We start from the raw sequence: 21,531 nt of genomic DNA on the forward strand, positions 1-21,531 counted from the left end.
GTATACACAGTAAGTCTCATAAGACCATTTATTATAGATTCTATATTTCAGTCACCTATAACCTAGAATTACTTTTTTAGTGATTCATACTGTTAACCCTCTGCTTTTGAGTTACTGGTGAGTCAGATCTGCCTCATCCAGATTTTGTATAATTGAAGGTTTGGATCTTAGGTATAAAATCATGCATTTCATCATTCTTTCACTCTCCCCTTCAGTGCTAGGGATCAAACCCAGGGCCTCATGCGTGGCTAGGCAAGCACTCTGCTCTTGAGCTATACTTTCAGACCCTTTCTCTCTCTCTCTCTCTCTCTCTCTCTCTCTCTCTCTCTCTCTCTCTCTCTCTCTCTAAGCTGTAGGTGGATACAATCTTTATTTTATTTGTTTTTTTTAATGTGGTGTGAGGATTGAACCCAGTGCCTCACAGGTGCTAGATAGCGCTCTGCCACTGAGCTACAACCCCAGCCCTCCTTTTAAATGAAGTCTTCATTTCTTTGTTTTCCCCGAAAAGGGTTATTTATTTTTTTTTAAAGTTTTGTTTTTTCATGTTCTGTCAGTAATCCAACAATTCTTCATTCCTGTAAAATTGATAAGTATATCTTTTAATTTTAGTCAAATTACTGATTTTTTTTTTCTTTTTGGTACTGGGGATTAAACTCAGGACCTCATACATGCTAGACAAGTATTCTACCACTGAGCTACATCCTTGTCCCCAGTTAGATGAGGATGAGTCATCTCTATGGACCTAGAGTCTCAGTAGGATTAAGGGCAATGGTGTGGGATTGAACTTTTTTTCCTTGCTTTTTTCCCTTGTGAAAACTACCTCTTTTCATTCTTTGGGATTCATCCTGGTAACTAAGGAAATGTTTAATTTTTTTTTTTTTCCTCTCAGCTTGCTGAACTAAAGCAAGAATGTCTTGCTCGTGGTTTGGAGACCAAGGGAATAAAACAAGATCTCATTAACAGGCTCCAGGCATATCTTGAAGAGCATGGTGAGTACTTTATGCAAACAAGGTGATATGAGTGAGGGGAGTAATTTTTAGGCTCTATCACTTATATTTCTTCCTTTTTTACCTCATTGGTGATGTAAGCTCTTAATTAACTGCATCAAGAAAACTTTTATGGGCTGGTGTATAGCTCAGAAGTAGAGTGCTTATCTAGTGTGCATAAGGACTTGGGTTTGATCCCCAACACTGCAAAAAAAGAAAGGAAAAAAAAAAAAAGAAAACTCTTGGTCATATAAAACAGTGGTTATAGTGCAAAGAACTATTCCCTTTTTTAAAGACATAATTTTATATTAGCACCCCCCCTTTTTTTTTGAAGAGATAGCATCTTGCTATGTTGCCCAGGTTGGCCTCTTAATATCTGAGCATGTTATTTAAAAGTTAGTATGGTTGTATGTTTAATATTTCAAAGTGCACTCTATTGCCATGCATATCTAAAAAGAACAAATTAAAAAAAAGAAATAAAGTTGGCATGGTAATACAAGTATCATTAGACTGAGAAATGGAAGGCTTTTTTTTTTTCTTTTTGTACCGGGAATGTAACCCAGGGACACTTAACCACTGAGTCACATCCCCAGCCCTTTTTAAAATATTTTATTTAGAGACGGGGTCTCACTGAGTTGCTTAGTACCTCGCTATAGCTGAGGCTGGCTTTGAACTCGCTATCCTCCTGCCTCAGCCTCCTAAGTCAGTGGAATTGCAGGCATGCAATAGAAGGCTTGTGTTTTAGTTTTATGCCAGAAATTTACTAGGTAACTTTGGATAGTTATTGTTTACAGGGCTAGTGTCTATTCCTGATCTGTGACATGAGACAAATGTCTAGACCCTTGAAATCTGTAAACTAGGTAATTTCTGATCCCTACCAAGTTTCCCATTCTGCAGTTTTTTTAAGACAAAAACAGGCCGGGTGTGATGGAGCATGCCTGTAATCCCAGTACCTCTGGAGGCTGAGGCAGGAGGATAGTGAGTTCAAAGCCTCAGCAAAAGCGAGGCTGTAAAGCAACTAAGTGAGACCCTGTCTCTAAATGAAATACAAAATAGGGCTAAGGATGTGGCTCAGTGGTCGAATGCCACTGAGTTCAATCCTTGGTACCAAAAATAAATAAATAAATAAAATTTAAAAAATGAAATAAGAATGAGTGAGGTTTGGGGGCATATGCCTGTTCCTAGCATCTTGGGAGTCTCAGGCAGGATCATTTATGTAATTATTAATGAGTCTGTGTAGCCTTACTTTATTTCTAAGTGGTTTTTTTTTTTAAGTTGTATCTTGTTGATTGAGGCTATGTGATCATCCAGATTATTCGTTCTAAATCATGTTTATCTTTCTATGATGAATAGCCATCACATTTTGCAGGTCATCCTGTAGCAGATACATATTGCCTTCAAGCCCCAGCTACTATAAATAGTACTACTATTTACAGTAATTCTGTATGCATTAGTAATACATATAGTAGTACATAGGATACTATGTGTTATACTAGTAAATAATATATTCTACAGTTTGTTATATATAGTAGTATTATGTATAGTGTATATAATAATATATGTACCATACATAATATTATATTATGAACTACTTTTGTTTGCTCATGTTCTTGTGAGAGTCTTTCTGGGGTGTATACTCATAATGGGATTGTTAATTATTATATATTCATAAAAACATATACAAACTGAAAATAACTGAGCACTGCCAAATTATTTCCCAGAATTGTCCTGTTAGTCTATACTTGCATAACCAGTACATCAGGGTCTTTGTGTCTTCACAAAACTAAATTTGGCATTATCTATTCAAATAGCCTAATTTTGCTCCTCTTTTTTTTTGTGGTGCCTGGCGATTGAACCCAGGGCCTTGTGCATGTGAGACAGTCACTCTACCAGCTGAGCTATATCCCCAGCCCTAATTTTTGCTACATTTGTTGGATGGTTTAATTTACTTTGTTCTATTAAAAAAAACAACAACTTAAATTTACTTTGTTCATGATTCTTTGGGTTCCTTCTTTGCCCTGTTTCTATTAGCGTTCCCATCATTCAGTTGTTGATTACATACATTTCTTTTATATTCTAGCAACTGTTTCCTTTTTGCCTTTAGGCACAAATATCTTTTGTTATTTGTCCAAAAATTTTCCTTGGTTTCCTTCCCTAAATAGATGTCCTTAGTTTTGAAAAATCTTCCTTTTTTACCTCATGCTGTTGCTTTTGGGTTTGTTTCTTTTTTGTAGTGTGGGGTATCGAACTGGGGTGGGGGTCTTGCTCAGGCTAGGCAAACGTTTATTTTTTTTAAACAAATCCTTCCCTACCACTAAATTTCAAAGAGATCCTGCCTTATTTTTAAATTAATTCTGTTATGACCTCCTCACATTTAATTTTAATTTAATTTTTCAGTCAAGATGGAGTTCAACTTTGTACTAATGTTAAGTAGAGATATGGTTTTATTTTCTCCAAATGTAGCAGATTTTCTGAGCAGGAGTTTTACTTTCATTGTTGATTTTTATTTTGGGAAAGCAAGGTGATTGTGATATTAGCCTCAGCACAGTGATCAAGATGGTTTTATAGCAGGGCTTGACCTGATTATTTTAATATTCTTTAGCTGAAGAGGAGGCGAATGAAGAAGATGTACTGGGAGATGAAACAGAGGTGAGTTGGAAAGAGTTAAGGTTAGTCACTGGCCTGGTGATATGCCACTGCCTGGGCCACATTGCTTAATATCAATCATTAGAGTGCTTAGATGCTAATTTATTAGGGGAGCCTAAGGAGGGAATGAAGATTCTGAAAACTGACTCATTTTGGCATTCTGATATCCCTCTTTTGATGTGTGTTAACTCTTGATTTATGTTAACTGTGTTGTTTTGTTTGGTTTTAGGAAGAAGAACCAAAGCCCATAGAACTGCCTGTCAAAGAGGAAGAACCCCCTGAAAAAACTGTTGATGTGTAATTATCTCTTTTTTATAATCTGAATACAGAGCAGAAAGTTCTGTTTTTATTGGGTGTAAAATTTCACTCTCTTTACCTTTTAAAGATTGTCATTGACTTTTTTCACTTCTGATTAGATCAGACATTTTCAGAAGGGACTACTTCAAGTCCATGGTCCCAGGGAAGGAAGCAGTTTGTTTTCAAGTTATATAATACATAATTAGAACCAGATGACTTTAAGCACAGACATAATTTAGTTCTCCTAGCCTTTGTTATTTTGTAGGATCACCATAATAGCTTATACTGTTAGAATCTGTATGATTCTTTATATGTTGTAAAATTCTGTGAACTCTTACACTTTGCAGAATTTTACACTTTTACAGAAAAATGTAAAACTGTTTATAAGGAATTTAATAAGGGAGGAGGGTGTTGGGTAGAGGTTATGTCTCTCAAGTAATGCTGTATTCTCTCTTGCTTTTTGATTTACAGTGGAGGAGGGGAGAACAAAGTACTAGAGAAAGTGGATCTCGATTTGTTTAAACTAGCCCACAAGGTTGATCATCTTTTATTTGGGTTTCTTTCCACAAATGTCTGGGCATTTTGTACTACAGCACATTAAGAACAGTTGAGTCCCTCTTAACATTTTTGTTCCTTATAGCTATATTAAATGCATTTAATTATACAAGGCAATGTATGTACAAGTAAAAATTCAAGCAGTACACAGGGTTATATAAATGGAAAATTGAATACGTATTATCCATCTCATCATACCTTCCAAAGGTTTTTAGTTTGTGTGTATGTACCTATGTATGTGTATGCGCCTAAGTATATGTATGCATGAACAAATATATACACATGCTATGCACAGTTTTTCCATTTTTTTTGTTCACATTTGGATATCTTTATATTAATTTATTTATGGTAATGTTATATACTAGACATGGTTCTAAGTGTTTTACATGTATTCTCATTCAGTCCTCACATCAACTTATTGAGTAGGGTTAATTGTCCTATTAAGTGACAGTCTTTTTTTTTTTTTTTAAGTTCATTAGGGAAATTACAAGTATATACAGAGGTTATAAAAATAGTTTTGTAGACTCTCATATACCCATCACCCAAATATAGTGGTTATTAATGTTAGAACCTTATTCTTTTTTGTAGACAGTAGTATTTCACTCTATTTAGGAATCATAATTTATTTCACCTGTGACTTGTTTGATAGACATTTAGATTATTCATAAAGCAGAAAAAAGGCAGTGCTATCTGTCTTTATTCAACTATTTTTTATACGTATGCATGTCCATCAGATAAATTTCTAGGAAGAGATTTGCTGTATCTTAGAGAATGTGCATTTAACATTGTGGTAGATTTTGTCAGCTATTTCTTCATAAAGCCATTAGCTGTCTTCTTATCACAGATTCTTGTTCTTGTTGGTTTTTGTTAAAATATTTTTTTATTGCTGAAATTGAACACTGAGCCTCAAATATACTAAGCATTGCACTCTACCAATGAGCCACACATAGGTTTATAATTCAATATAGTGACTTGAGAAAATGAATTAATGGGATAGCTTTAAAATAGATGTTTGGGGACTCCTGGGACAAGAAGGAAGACCAAATGAATACAATAATTGGCTTGCTTGGATTAAAAATATAGTGAGGTTGGAAAATTTGTAGAAATTCATTATCCTTAACATATGTAAAATGTGTTAATTCTTGTATTCAGGGGCTTTAATTCTATTGATGAATTTTGAAACAAGGAAATTGAAAGTGTGTGTGGGGTGGTGGTAATTTTTGTTTTTTTAGAGGATAGTTATGGTTAGATTAATTATGTACAGAAAGGGGAATTAGGGTCCCTGTAGTTTTTTTAAAAATATTTTTTAGTTATACATGGACACAATATCTTTATTTTGTTTATTTTTATGTGGTGCTGAGGATTGAACCCAGTGCCTCACATGTGTGAGGCAAGCGCTCTGCCACTGAGCCACAACCCCAGCCCCCATGTAGTTTTTGGAGTGCTTTGTATGTGTCTGTGGGTAGGAGAAAAATTTGTCAATGACAAATGAAAATTTCCTGTGAATCCCAGAATGTGATATATATTTATTACTTAAGTTTAATTTTGTGCTTAAGAGAATTGGAATAGAGCAGAAACCTGGATAACCTTTTTGCCTTGAGGTCTACTGCAGAGATTGTGTTTCAAGATGAGAATGGTGGAGGAAGTCATTAGCCTGGGATTGATGGAGAGGAGTGTTCCCTAATGACATTGGACTTCAAGTAAAACATTAATCTTCTATGGCCTTTTTTGCCTGAACATCAGAAAGTCCTGGGGAAGGAGGTCAGGAGATGGGAATTATGTCGAAATTTCCTTAAAAAAAAAAAAAATAAGGATATTCAGATCTAAATTGTCCCTCAGGTATTCAAAAGGAAATTCTCTTGCTTCATCTTTGATCTGAGGTTCTCCATAAATATACTTTTGTTTGTGGTTTTTTTTATTGTTTTAGCCAAAGTAGTTAAATATTGTAGGATTTAGTTGTGGTCAGCAGGGGGCACCCATTGCTTGTCTGCAGTCTTGAGACCTCCAACAAAAGGATGGAGGAGAAAGTAAGTAAGTTCCTGTTCCAGAATTACTTCCTCTGAAAATGTCATTAAACCATTACTACCTTTCAGGGCATCAAATGGGAAAAGTGTCCGGGATATTGGAACAAAAGCTCCCCATATCTCTAAATGAGGGACCTTAATGAGACTGGTTATGACCCACAGTTTTATGGGAGTTGTTTGGTGGAGGGTTAATGTCCTTCCATTTATCCTGGGTACTTCTGAACTTTGTCTCCCGCCCCTATGGTCCCCCTCTTTTGTTTTCTCTTAAACCTTTTGACCAGTAACTTACATGTTTTCCTAATTCAAACCTCACTTAGTCTTTTTTCTTCTTGCTCCCTTTGGCATTTTTATTTGTTCCAGTTTGAGTTGTTTTAGCTGCAGCTATATTTCCCATGGGAGAAATAAAGATTTCTAAAAGAAGGAAATAGGAGTTTGTAGAGCACTCATTTAATTATTGTTGTGATGAAAATTGAAACCTGATATTTAAATGAAGGTTAGAGGGATAGTAATTAGTCTAAAAGTAAATTAAAAGTGCCTAAAAACAAATGAAATAGTTTCTGGTGTTCTTTGTTTCCCATAATATCTAACCAGACTTTTTTCTTGATTATTTTCTTATCCCTTAGTTAAAGTAGCTTAATATTATTTGAACTTTTTCTTTATAGTAGATGACTTCATATTTCTTTGGATTAAGGGGTAGCAGAGAGATATGGGCATAGGACATGACTCAGGTGAATTCTTATATGTTTCAAAGGTCTTGGTTTAGAATATCAATTTTCTGATTTTTAAAAAAATCTTCCTTTTCCAGGGCAGCAGAGAAGAAGGTGGTAAAAATTACTTCTGAAATGCCACAGACTGAGGTAAATATTTTGTTCCATGGTAAAACCATTTACATTTCTGTTTCTTACCCTTTATTCTGTCTATATAATTATTAAAAAAAAATATTCATAGGCACAAAATCAGTATTGACAGATTTTGATGTTGATTTTTCTACCAACTACTCTTAGAAAAATATTTGGATTGTCATAGTGGGTAGTCACCTTTGAAGCTACGTTACATATAATTCTCTGGCTTAATGGTGGCTCTCTAAGGTGTTTACAAACCTTGGATTAGTTTGGGAGGATTATACCTTGAAAAAGTAACAATGGTAAGTATCCCTCTTGAATTGCTACTTGCCAATAGGTGAGATTAAATTTTCTTTGGATTTTTTCCAAGGTTTCTGAAACCAGGTTCCCATTGAAATTTTGTGTTCAGTTTTTATACCTTTAAAGTAGAGAATTACTAAACTCTTTTAGGATGCTATGAGACAATGCTGTGCCTCATTTCTAACTAAAATATTACCACTAGTATTGGAACCAATCTATTCCTTTGATCCTTTTTCAAAGGTCAACCAAATATAGCTTTTGTGTTCTTGGTGTCATGCAAAATGTGGGTTTTATTTTATTTTATTCCTCCCTTTTGTTTTCAAAGACATGAATATAATAATAGTCTTTTTGTGTTTCCTTTCTGGAACTTACATTAAGTCCTAGGATGGGTACAACCTGAAGTCCTCTAGAATGTGTGTGTATATAATAAGGATTGAACTGAACCCAAGGGCCTTCTGCATGCTAAACAAGCACTCTAATACTGAGCTACGTCTCCAGCCCTTTTTATTTTTTGAGACAAGATTTTGTTGAATCAAGCAGGCCTCAAACTTGGAAGTTTCGTGCCTTAGCCTCTCTAGAAGCTGGGTGTGAGCCACTGCCTCTAAGTAACATTTTTTTAACTAGAAATTTATTTTTCCTCTTCTCTTTCATCTATCTATCTCTTAGAGAATGCAGAAGAGGGCTGAACGATTCAATGTACCTGTGAGCTTGGAGAGTAAGAAAGCTGCCCGGGCAGCTAGGTGAGTGTCTCCATCCTTTTGAACCTGAAAATGAATGTCAGGGTGAACGTGTGGGGATGTGCCTTAGGTTTTAGACATAATTATTGATTTTAAGTAGAATAGTGACCCTATTGAAAGGAAATGGAGTATATAATTTGGCCCTATTCAGAATATCTCTGCTGATTTGGATGTAGTAGGCTATAGATCATGCTTTATTAGTGAATAGAGTTTTTAAAAATAGGTAAAAGGAATGTGCTACTTCTAGTTTTGATAAGGCTTCCTTGTAGCTTACTCTTTGGACTTTTGGTGAGAGAGGGAACCTCTTTCATGGGGTTGTTAGAATTAGCTAATGATTGCAAAGTTTGAGATCACAAGCAAGAAGTGTCAGTCATGTGTACGATTGGTGCAAAGACAGACAACCAGGAGTGTGAACAGCTTCCTAAAATTTAGTTTGTTTTTCTTCCTACAGGTTTGGAATTTCTTCAGTTCCAACAAAAGGTAAGGATATAGAGGTTATTCTGAGAAAGTTTTATTTATTTTGTTTCTTTTCTGTCATAACATTTTTTTTCTCCAAATTAAGGTAAACTTGTTAGCTCTAGAAACCCTTATGAGGTTATAGCATTTGCTTCTTTGCTTTAGGTAAAATTATACTTAATCAATTCCTGAGCAATTAAGAGAAGTTCTGAAATTATAAGAAAATAGGAGGAGGTACCAACATTCATTTCCTTTCCTTAGACATCTTCAGTGGCTTTGGAGGCTGAGGCAGGAGGATTTCAAGTTCAAAGCCAGCTTCAGCGACTTAGCAAGTCTCTAAGCAACTTAGCAAGACCCTATCTCTAATAAAATATATATAAAAAAGGCAGGGGGCTGGTGATGTGACTTAGTGGTTAAGTGTCCCTGGGTTCATTCCCTTACACCAAAGAAAGAAACAAACAAAAAGTTTCTACTACTTTGCTTACTTATTCTAGTGCCTTATAGCATAAAAAATTATATTGTGTATCTGTTAGTGTTGTGGGTTAGTATAAGTGGTAAAAGGGAATATCTTTTACCTTAAGCATTCTACTTCTAGAAATTTAAGGAAATAATCTTGGATGTGCATAAAGATTTAGCCGTGAGGACTATCAACAAAATTATTATAGCGATAAATAACTGGAAACAACTAAATATACAGTAGAGAATTGTATAAATAAACGTGTGCCACAGTATAGTAGAATACACTATATTAAAGGTGATTAAGCTGGGCATGCTGGTGACGCATGGCCTATAATCCCTGCAATTTGGGAGGCTAAGGCAAGAGGATCAAAAGTTTAAGGCTAGCCTCAGTAACTTAGTTAGACTCTCTTAAAATAAAAAGGGCTGGGAATGTTGCTCAGTGATGGAGAGCCCTTAGTTAATCTCCAGTGTCACTCCCAACACAAAAAGATATTTTAAAAAATGTTTGATGTTAAGTGAAAAAGCCAAGTTAAAAATTATAATTATGCTCTTATTTTAGTCATAAAAACTTGCCTGTATGGATAGGAAAAAAATATTAGAAGGACGTATACTAAATTGTTAGCATTTGGTGGAATTTTGAATGACTTGACTTGTCTGTGTTTTTACATTTTTTATTTACATATATATGGCTATATATCCATAGTAAATATATACTCCTCCCCCGAGTACTGGAGGTCGAACCCAGGGGCACTTTACTACAGAGTTACATCCTCAACCCTTTTTATTTTTTATTTTGAGACAGGATATTACTAAATTGCCCAGGTTGGCCTCAAACTTGCAATTTTCCTGCCTCAGGAAGCTGCTGGGATTACATGCATGTGCCACTGTGCCTGACTTCTCTAGTCTTTTTAAAATCTATACAATGATTTAAAAAAAAAAACACAAAAAAACATAGTCCCTTTTTTAAAAATTGAAAATGTGGTCTTCTAACCCTATTCCTGATTACCTTTTAATAATTTTAAGTGGGTTGATAAAATATCCTTCTTGAAGTAATTTGCTGTGCTTTTAAAAAGATCAAATTCTGGCCACTACCTCTTAAGTATTTTAGAAACAACTTATTTTTTGGCTCTTAGTTATATTGAGAGAGAGTTGGTAAAGATGCATCAGAAACAACTAAAGACAATTTTTGGAGAACAATAAAAGCTAAAGTAAATTATATAAAAAGGAAACCTGTTCAATAAAATAATGTATACATAACATTTGCAGTGTTTTTATATAATCCTGACATGTAGAACTATAGAATAACTTTTTTAAAAAGAGTAGAATTTGGGAAGAGGAAGTTTTTTTTTTTTTTTTTTTTTTTTTTTAATGAGAACATAGAATACGTATCAGTTCCTAGCCCATGGATTGTGTTGAAGTTGAATTCAACTGGGCATGATGGTGCATGCCTATAACTAGGTACTCAAGAGGCTGAAGCAGGAGGACCACAGGTTGGAGATTATCCTGGGCTATTTAGCAAGATTAAATCTGAATATTAAAGTTTGATCAGATATAGAGTGCTTGCCTAGCACATGCAAGGCCCTGGGTTCAATTCCCAGTACTGCAAAAATGAAAAACTTGAATCTATTCCTGAATGTTCACAATGGAAAGTTAGGGAATTCCTTGCAAGATTGAGATTGCTTAAAATAAAATTCCAAAAAGATTAAAATAAATAATTAGTAACTAGGTTAGAGTTGGATCATCAGGCCAGTTTATTGCTTGCTTCTTGGTGATAATTTCAAGACAGAATATTAGCTTTAAGCAGCCATAATTTCAGGTCACGGTAGTAGTTCTGCTAATTTGTCCAGCTATAATCTCTCTTAAATAGTTTTACTGAGATATAATCTGTATACCATACAACTCATCCGTTTAAGTATATAATTCTTTGTGTTTTTAATTTATTCGGAGGGTTATGCAACCATCATCAATCTAATTTTAGAATATAATACCCCAACACCTGTTAGCATCTATCCCCCCATTCCTTCTTCTACCCCAGTCCTAGGCAACCACTGTTTTATTTCTCTATGTATAAACTTGACTTCATATCATTGAAGTCATACATTATGTGATCTTTTATAAATGGTTTCTTTCACTTATGTTTTCAAGGTTGATATGTAGTATGTATCACTGTTCCATTCATTTTCATTGCTTATAATATTCCATGGTATGGATATGTGACATTTTATTTACTCAGTTGTCAGTTGATGGATGTTTGGGTTGTTTTCTCATTTTATCTAATATGAATAATGCTTCTGTGGACATTTTCATTTCTCTTGGGCATATATCATGGAGTAGAGTTGCTAGATGATATGGTAACAATATGCTTAAATTTTTGCAAAATTACCAAACTGTTTTCAAAAATAGTTATACCACCAGCAGAGAATGCAGATATGTCTCTGGATGCATTTTCTGCCGCCTTTCTCATCATAGGATAAAGGACATTTGTTCTCTGTGCAGTTTTTATGCATTCTAATTTTATTTTGAAGACTGTTCTCTTCCTTTCTGACTTTGTAAAATATTAAATAAAACTTTTTTATTTGCTTCATTAGGTCTGTCATCTGACACCAAGCCTATGGTATGAAATCTTTTTTTATCCCTTGGAGAGCCAGATCTTAACTCCATACAGTTAGTTTTAAAGTTAGAGACCCCTTCTCTCCCCAGATCAGAGGGAACTCATGAGTTTGGTAACTGTTTTCAATATGATGTTGTGTGTTATGAATAATAAAAGAAAATTCTTTGCTGGGCATGGTGGCATATACTTGGAATACTGACTACTCAGGCAGGAGGATTCCAAGTTTAAGGCCAGCCTGGGCAGCTTAGCAAGACTCTTGTCTCAAGGGGCGGGGGAAATACACACACACACACACACACATGCACACACACTGCTTGAAGTATGGAAAGTTGACACATCGTGATGTTACTGTAGACATCTTCCTTCCTAGTATTCCTCTTTTTGAAAAGATGAATAGATTTTGTTAGCTGGAGACATTCCCTTTGTTTTATGGTATTGGAATTTTAGGCTTTGTCCCGTGGCTTTAGATAATGTTTGATTCTTAATTACCACAAGAGGATCTATGGAAGCAATTTATGAGGTCTGTTTGTAGAATTTTTTTCCTAGATATTACCTATTAAATATAAAGTCAAGAGAGTAAAGAATGTTAGAATAAGAATGGCTTAGGCCATTATAACTAGTCTATGTTTAGAAAGTGGAAACATACTGTGGTAAAATATGTTCAGCTTTAAGAAATCTTGCCCTTGGGGTTACAGTTCAGTATTGTAAGTGAATCTGAAATGTTTTATTATTGTTGTTGTTAATAAAAATGTCCTAAACAGCCTTATGATTACAACTCTCATATGCCAAGGCTTCCAAGAAAAGTGAGGGAAGAGAGTTCAGTTGGGTGGTGGAGGTACACTTGTCTTTTGAAGATGGGAACATTGCAGTTGTCAGTTTGTTTTTGGTTTGAAGATAAAGAACTATTTGCAGAGACTATGAAGGAATGAATAATTTTGGATTGTGAATGATGGACTTTTTTTTGGAGGTAAAGATTTGTATATATGTTTGCTTTTTCAAGTAGTGTTTGGTCTACTTTGGCCATAAACTTTTCTTAGACTCTTGCCATCTTTGATGAATGAAGAAGGCAGGACTGAATCATTGACTGCATTCCAGAAGAGGCCTTTTAATAATCAGTAGGATGGATGGGTGATGCTTAGTTTCCATGTTTGGCACATGGGGTGTCTTTGATGTTATAGGCTTATTTGAACTCTTAATTTTGGACCATAGTTTCTACCTTCTCTATTTTCTATTTTGATTTTTTAAAATATCCCTGTGTTTTTATAGGTTAACCTGGATAAGCTAAAGGAAAGAGCACAAAGATTTGGTTTGAATGTCTCTTCAATCTCTAGAAAGGTAATGTAGTTTGGATAAGAGTGCTGTTTTGCAATATGAGAACATCTTGGGAAGTTTACATAAATTGGAAATGACACTATTGAATGTAGCTGGTTATATTTCATCCAGTTCTTTGAATATTGCCCGTCACTGACTTGGTACATTATAGGAGCTATTTCACAAGCTAAATTTTTTGTTCTACAGATTGTTTTCATAGCTTTCACCCATGCTTTTAAAGTACGGTCTATATTTTTCTTGGTCAAGATGTTGAATACAGTAATGTTAAAACCTGTTACATCTATTTTAACTTCTGATATAGGCATAATGGAAATTAAATAATTAGGAGAAAACAGTTTTGTCTTTTAGGTTGAAGGTACCAGAAACAAAATTTAAAGGTCTCAAATCCCCCAAAATTATCATTAAAAAACAATTCATTATTTCTGACTTTAGTATAGAAGCATTTAACTCTAGAAAGCTGTTTCCTCTTTGAGGAAAGAAAAACAAACAAACAAAAAAAAAACTAAGCACTGAAAGCAATCACTTGTCACTATGGACCTTGTACATAGCTGTGCTCCATCTTTCTTTCCTTTAGGTTTTTTTTCAGTGCTGCAGATCGAACCCAGGGTCTCACATACTTTAAGCAAGCACTCTGTCACTGAGCTATATCCCTGAACCTAGGTTACATTTGTAATGTTTTACTAGGCGTATAACATCAGGTCCATGTGCCTGGTATGATGCTGAGGTGTTCCAATAAAAATACTTGCCAGTTATGTGAAATAAGAAAGAAAAAAAGGAGTTGGGAGACAGGCAGATTATTTGATTCTTTTTTTTTTTTTTAAATATTTATTTATTTTTAGTTCTTGGCGGACACAACATCTTTGTTGGTATGTGGTGCTGAGGATCGAACCAGGGCCGCACGCATGCCAGGCGAGCGCGCTACCGCTTGAGCCACATCCCCAGCCCCAGATTATTTGATTCTTAAACTACCTGCAGCTTAATTGGGAAGACTTAATATAAAACCAAAAATTGTTTATGTTGTGGTAGATGGCCAAGGAGAGGCATCTCTTGGATCTGTGGTTCTGATTCTTATGTAGCTCCTTTTCTTGTTTTGTTTTTTGGTACTGACGATTAATCCCAGGACACTGTATCACAAGCTATATCCTCAGCCTTATTTATTTATTGGTACCAGAGATTGAACCCAGGGGTGCTTACCCACTGAGCCACATTGCTAGCACTTTCTAAACTCTTTTTTGGGGGATACTGGGGATTGAACTCAGGGTCACTCCATCATTGACCACTTCCCCAGCCCTATTTTGTATTTCTATTTAGAGACAGGGTCTCATGGAGTTGCTTAGCGCCTTGCTTTTGCTGTGGCTGCCTTTGAACTCTTGATCCTCCTGCCTCAGCCTCCTGAGCTATGAGGATTACAGGCATGTGCCACCATGTCCGGCTTCCTAGCTCTTTCTATATTTTACTTTGAGACAGGGTCTTGCTGAGTTGCTTAGGAGGGCCTCGCTGAGTTGCTTAGGCTGCCTTGAACTTGTAATACTCCTGCCTCAGCCTCCTGACCACTAGGATTACAGGTATGCGCTACTATACTTGGCTTAGCTCCTTCTTTTGAATATGAGGGTTAGGTGTTTAAAAACCTCAGCAGTAATTTCACCCCAACTTCTAGGAGAACTGTGTGTGTTTGTATCTTCAGAATTTAAAAAATTGAACATCATATGTCATACTACTTGGGTCATATGATCACATTCCTAAGAAAAATCCCACCATACTATATTGTCTACCTGAGGTTTCTTTTTTTTTCTTTTAAATATTTTTCTCTAGTAGTAGATGGAAATAATGACTTTATTTTTTATTTATTTATTTTTATGTGGTGCTGAGGATCAAACCCAGTGCCTCACACATGCTAAGCAAATGCTCTACCACTGAGCTACAACCCTGGTCCCCACCTGAGTTGTTCTTATGTGATGTCTTTCATTATAAGGATATTAGCCCTTCTCTTCCTTCTTCCCTTCCCTAGAATCTTTCTTCATATTTGACCTATTCATTTTTAGTCCACAGGAGGCTGAATAAAATGTAAATATTTATACACATATATTTGCACACACATATATATACATATATGTATATATTACTTTTGTGACCTTGAGAAAATGACTAAACTTTTTGATTTTCATTGGTAAAGTTTGGAGTAATCTCCAGTATCCTAGTTGAGGAAAGTAAATAATTGTGTATTTAATTATTAATTGTAACCTACTAACAGTTTGACCCTCAATAAATATTAGTTTTCTTTTTCTCTTAGCCTTTTTTTTTGAGGGGGAGGGTACTGAGGATTGAACCCAGGGGTGCTTTATCACTGAGCTATATCCACAGCCCTTTTAATTTTTTATTATGAGACAGGATATTGCTCAGTTGCAGAGGGTGGCCTCAAACTTGTCATCCTCCTGCCCCCAACTCTTTTTTTCTTAGTTCTGTTGGTAAACTGGCTTTATTTATTTAATAAATCAGTTTGTGGCCGGGATTGTGGCTCAGTGGTAGAGTGCTTGCCTAGCATACTTGAGGCACTGGGTTTGATCCTCAGCACCACATAAAAATAAATAAAATAAAGGTATTGTGTCCATCTACAACTAAAAAGAAAAAATTTTTTTAAAAATCAGTTAATTTTTTTGCCATGCTAGATCAAACATACTGGCTCCAGAGCTGTATACACACACACACACACACACACACACACACACACACACACATATACATATAGTAGGTAAATGTTCTGTCACTGGGTTATACCTCCATCCTTATAGCCCAGAATTTTTTTAAAATATTTTTTCAGTTGTAGATGGGCACAATATCTTTATTTTTTGTTGATTTATTTTTATGTGGTGCTGAGGATCAAACCCAGGGCCTCATACATGCGAGGTAAGCGCTCTACCACTGAACTACAACCCCCAGCCCCCAGAATTTTTTTTTTTTTAAGAGAGAGAGAGAATTTTTTTTTAATATTTATTTTTTAGTTTTTGGTGGACACAACATCTTTTTTTTTTTTTTTTTTTTTTTTTTAATGTGGTGATGAGGATCGAACCCAGCGCCCCGTGCATGCCAGGCTTGAGCCACATTCCCAGCCCCCATAATTTTTTTAATACTTGAGAAAATATAAACAGTTTCAGAGTAAATCTAGAAGGAAAAAAGTTGGAAGAAAGGAAGTAAAAGATAGGAAAAGGAAAGTTTTTTTTTCTAAGTAACTTTTTAATTTTTTATTTGTTCTAATTAGTTACACATGACAGTAGAATGCACTATGATCCAAGTAACTTTTTCTGAAATTGCAACTGGCTGAATTCTCTAGTGAGAATTGCCTGGTTCTAAGACTTGAGCTTAACTTGTCTGTCACTGGAAAGGAGTTACTACCTTGTATTTATTTGGTTAGCCAAAATTCTTGACATGAATATATTCATTTTATGTTTATGGAACAGCTATATTAGCATACTTCTGTCCATCTTTCTTGAGGTTCTGAATTCCAGGATAGCCTGTGTAGTTTGGCCACTTGTCTAAGTTTTAAGTCCATTAGGTTTCCTTTAGTTAGCAGTGGGACAATAGTGGAGGTAGTGTCTAGTGCCTCTTCTCTGTCCTAGTATTCCAAGTGGGACAATGAGAAACCTTTCCCCTGTCTTCTCCATTGCAGAGTTTCTGTTTCCTTGATCCGATTAAAATCCCTGCTTGTTTGCTTTCTCTTCAGTAGACTTGGCTCCAGAGCAGTATATATGAAGAAAGGAAGGAAGTATATGGGAGCAAATGAGCAAGGGATCAAGTAATATTTATGACTGATTGTTTTAAAAAGTCATAATCTGATCATTTCTTTTTCATATTTTAGATTTATAGCTTAAGTGTATTATAAATTTGAGGAAACTAAATCTCTGCTATTCTTCCTAGGCTGACTTTTACATGAGTCGAGTTCTCAACTTAACTAGTATACTATACACATTAGGCGCTACACAGAGTCTCTAAGAAATCTTGACTTCCCACACTCACCCACCCTCCAAAATCATCATCTCCCTTTCTCCCTACCCAATAAAAGTCTGTCCGTTCATGTTTTTAGCCTAGCTTTCAGTGAATAGGATCCTGTTGGTTTAGAATAATGGAAAGTGACAGGGCAAAGAATGGCATTTGGCATTTATAGACATTTTTTACACAAGAGGCTGTAAATTGTCCATTCCAACTCTTTGGATTATTGGAGGATAGAATGGCAAGTTTTCTTTTTATATAAGCCTCATGATGACTATGGGCTAAGAAACCTCCCACCCCCTTAAACAAAGCAAAACCCAGATAAATAAGATCTGCCTTTTGGTTCTGATTGATCACTAGCTTCATTTTCAGTCTAGTGCTGGACTGTGGTCCCCCCACCCCGTTTTCCATGCCTGTCAAGAGAACTAGTGTTTGAGTCAGTCCTATTAGTGAAGGATAGGACTTTTCCTGGCACATAGGAAACTCATCTTTGAAAGGACTGAGAGTTGTATAGACGAAATGAGGATGTAAGTTAGCTCAGTTAATACATCATGGTCAAAGGACATTAGTTTTGGTAAAACTAAACCTAGGCTTAGAGCTATAGTGTTAACTGAGGTAGCTAATTTGAATGGATTACTGTTTTTTTTTAAAATATTGGCATATTTGGGAAGGTAAAACTTAATAGTTTAGGAATTTATAGGAAATTCATCTAGGTGGGTGTTATTTAAAAAAATAAAAATAAGTCTGAAGCCGGGTGCAGTGACGCACACCTATAATACCAGCTCGGAGTCTGAGGCAGGAAGATCATGACTTCAAAAGCTAGCCTCAGCAACGTAGGCCTAAGCAAGAGACCCTTTCTTTAAATAAAATATTAAAAAGGGGGCTGGAGATATGGCTCAGTGGTTAAATGCCCCTGGGTTCAATCCCTGATACAGAAAACAAAACAAACCAAAAAAACCAAGTCTGGGCTTGTATAGTAGTGTGTGGTTGATCAACTCCCTCTTTTCCCTTTTGGTGTGTTTGTGTGTGTGGTACTTGTGATTGAACCCAAAGGCACTCTACCTCTGATTTTCTGAGTTACATCTCCAGTCCTTTTTATTTTTTATTTTGAGACAGGGTCTCACTGAGTTACCCAAGCTGGCCTTGAACTTGTGATCTTTTTGCTTCAGCTTCCTCAGTAGCTCAAATCATATAGGCATGTGCCACCAGTCCCAGCTGTCTCTTGATTAGTAGTAGAAAGTATAGAGATCTTGTACCCTAGTGACCTTACTATCTTTCTTTTTCCTCTATTAGAGTATGACTAGGGTTTGCCTGAACTTGTGGCTTTTCATATAGATGACTGTCTTAATAAGTTATCTTAAGGCCCATAAGCCCTGAAAAACACTTTTATCTGATTTGTGATTTTTGCCAGTTTTCTTCCCTAATGGTTGTGGTCTGTGTAGAAATGTTAAACTATAAAAGGGTTGAAAGCAAACCAAATACCTTTTACTGGCCAACTTCTTGTTGAGGATGGTAGCTGGGATATTCCTGAGTAGCTGCATTGATTATTTATGAGCCTTTTGTATTGTATCTTTACTTAGTATCATTTGGAGATGAACTGTTTCAAAGTGAGAGAGATATTACACATGCCTTTCTTTTTTTTTTTCTTTTTTTTTTCTTTTCCTTTTTTGAGGAACTTATTACTGAAATGTGTTGAGATACCTAAGAAGAAGCTAGAATAGTTAATTTCAAGCCATAGGAAAGCCCTAGGGTCTTCTAGCATACAGGTTTCATTTTTTCTAACTGAGGGCAGGCTAGGTTCAATTCATACTCTTCAGGAAGGCCTATTTAATTCCATATTGATTCCCTACCATCATCTAAAATAAATGAAAAAATATTTGGTGTTTGTTCCTCCCCTTTAGTGCTGAATTTTCGTATAGAAGTTAGCCATTGGATGTGGACAAAATGAAGAAGTTTATAATATGGATTTAGAAGTTAGTTACCAGTTCTCAGAGGGTCCATAATTAGGATTTATTGGTTTAGGTATGAATGTATAAACCTTTTTCCAAAGGAAGAACTGTGGGGCCATACATAGGGCATTGCCAACATGGAGCTTTTAAGCACCTGTAGAACCCTAAGCTATGGTGAGGAGTTTGGTGGAATTTTTAAATTAAATTAAATTTTTTTTAAGTTGTAGATAGATACAATATTTTTAATTAATTTATTTATTTGTATGTGGTGCTTAGGATCGAACCCAGTGCCTCACAAGTGCTAGGCAAGGGTGCTACCACTAAGCTACAACTCTAGTCCCAGGTGGAATATATATATATATATATATATATATATATATAAATTGTAGTTGTAATGGACAGAATGCCTTTATTTTATTTGCTTATTTTTATGTGGTGCTGAGGATCGAACCCAGTGCCTTACGCATGCTAGGCAAGAGCTCAGCCCCAGCCCTCAGGTGGAATATTTTTAAAGAGAGTCGTGGTGGAAAAATTAAATCCCAGGATAAATTGGAGAAGTAGCTGGCTTGAATAGGTTTGGGTTCTTTCCAGATATATTTAAGCAGCAGTGCCTAGTCCAAGTTCAGAATTAATTCTCACCAGGCCTGGTGGTGAATGCCTGTAATCCTACTGGCTCAGGAGGCTGAGACAGGAGGATTGTAAGTTCAAAGCCAGCCACAGCAAAAGCGAGGCACTAAGCAACTCAATGAGACCCTGTCTCTAAATAGAAATATAAAATAGGGCTGGGGTTGTGGCTCAGTGTTCGAGTGCCTATAAGTTCAATCCCCAGTACCCCCCAAAATTAATTCTCCATTCTCCTTTCTCATGTGACCAAAAAAAAAAAAAAAAGGCAGACATTAGAATTGTCTGTCGTCATATCTCATTGATAGGATGTTTGACAGAATTTTCTCCTCTTCTTCATCAGTTTTAAAAACATGCTTCTTCCCTTTGAAAAATTTCATTTTAATTTGATTAAATAGCAAGAGGATATAAATCATATACAGTTGTTCTCAATCTGCATTAGTTCAACTTAACGATTTTTACTTTGCTGATAGTGTGAAAGCAATACACATTTACAAGAAACTCACATTCAGTAGAAATTCAGTTTCATTTTTTTTTTTTAATGCCCTGGGGTTTGAATCAAGTGTGCTGTATCTACCACTGACCTATATGCCCAGTCATTTTTTGTTTGTTTGTTTGTGTGCTGGGGATTGAATTCAGGGCTTTGTGCATGCAAGGCAAGCACTCTGCCAACTAACTGAGCTATATCCCCAGCCCTCCCCAGCCATTTTTTTTTTTTTTTAATATTTCTTTATTTTTTAGTTATTGGCGGACCCAACATCTTTGTTGGTATGTGGTGCTGAGGATCGAACCCGGGCCGCACGCATGCCAGGCGAGCGCGCTACCGCTTGAGCCACATCCCCAGCCCATCCCCAGCCATTTTTTAAAAATGTTTTTCATTTTGAGACTGGGTCTCACCAAGTTGCTGAACTTGATGATCATCCTGCCTCAGCCTCCTGAATTGGTATAATTATGGCTCATTTTGATTTCTGATCTTTTCCTGAGCTAGCAGTATGTGGTAGGATACTCTTGCCATCAGCAGCAAGTTACAGCTCCCCAGTCATCCATGAGATCACCAGGGTAAACAACCATATTTGCAGTGCTATGATTGCTAAGCTATGATGTTCAGTAGGCTAGGTAGAAGTGTGTGTGTGTGTGTGTGTGTGTGTGTGTGTGTCTGTGTATAATTGTCACTGGACATTTATTTATTTATATGCAGTGCTGAGATTTGAATCCAGTGCCTCACACATGCTAGGCAAGCACTCTATCACTGAGCCACCACCCCAGCTCCCTTAAAAGCATTTTTGACTTAAGATATTTTCAGCTTATAATGGGTTTCTTGGGATATTATCTTAAGTAGAGGAGCATCTGTATATGGTGGATAGAAATAGTAATTGATATCATAGAAGATGAATTCAGGAAGATCTAAGACCTGACCTCAAATGGTTTTCAGTATTTTATAGGTAACATTTCTCAGGACATTTTAAAGCTCAACAAAAATCTAACCTCTTCTTTAAATTTTTTGCTAATTCATAATACTTTGAAAATAAGTATTTGACTTTTTCAAGGCCACTGACAGAATGTATAATCCTCTCTCTCGATTTCTTCTCTTCCTCCTCCCCTTTGAGATAAAAATGCGCACAGTTCTCCCTCCACCTGTTTTATGGAACAAACCTTGAGGGAGTGGAAAAGGAACAGTTTAAAGAAGAAACAATAGGGGAAACTCTCTGACCTCAGTTTATCCTGTCATCTG

General features: G+C 35.9%; 1 protein-coding gene across 4 annotated transcripts in view; it reads left to right on the forward strand.

Annotated features, from left to right (window-relative positions):
• The window catches only part of Sarnp (SAP domain containing ribonucleoprotein), a 57,146-nt gene that overhangs the window by 10,465 nt on the left and 25,150 nt on the right, over positions 1-21,531 (forward strand). For 2 of the 4 annotated variants that reach the window (XR_003301660.2, XM_026398325.2), the window contains exons 2-9: positions 890-989; positions 3,589-3,635; positions 3,862-3,929; positions 7,314-7,365; positions 8,317-8,390; positions 8,839-8,867; positions 11,891-11,916; positions 13,180-13,248. Coding sequence is in view for 3 of the 4 variants with exons in the window: in XM_026398325.2 (XP_026254110.1) it covers positions 890-989; positions 3,589-3,635; positions 3,862-3,929; positions 7,314-7,365; positions 8,317-8,390; positions 8,839-8,867; positions 11,891-11,916; positions 13,180-13,248 (465 nt within the window). In the remaining variant the exon portion in view is untranslated. Of the gene's footprint in view, positions 1-889; positions 990-3,588; positions 3,636-3,861; positions 3,930-7,313; positions 7,366-8,316; positions 8,391-8,838; positions 8,868-11,890; positions 11,917-13,179; positions 13,249-21,531 lie in introns of those variants that run through there. The other 2 variants (XM_077798352.1, XM_077798353.1) reach the window with 2 other exon arrangements.

This window comes from Urocitellus parryii, chromosome 5, assembly GCF_045843805.1.
Source record: "Urocitellus parryii isolate mUroPar1 chromosome 5, mUroPar1.hap1, whole genome shotgun sequence".
Lineage (NCBI taxonomy): Eukaryota > Metazoa > Chordata > Mammalia > Rodentia > Sciuridae > Urocitellus > Urocitellus parryii.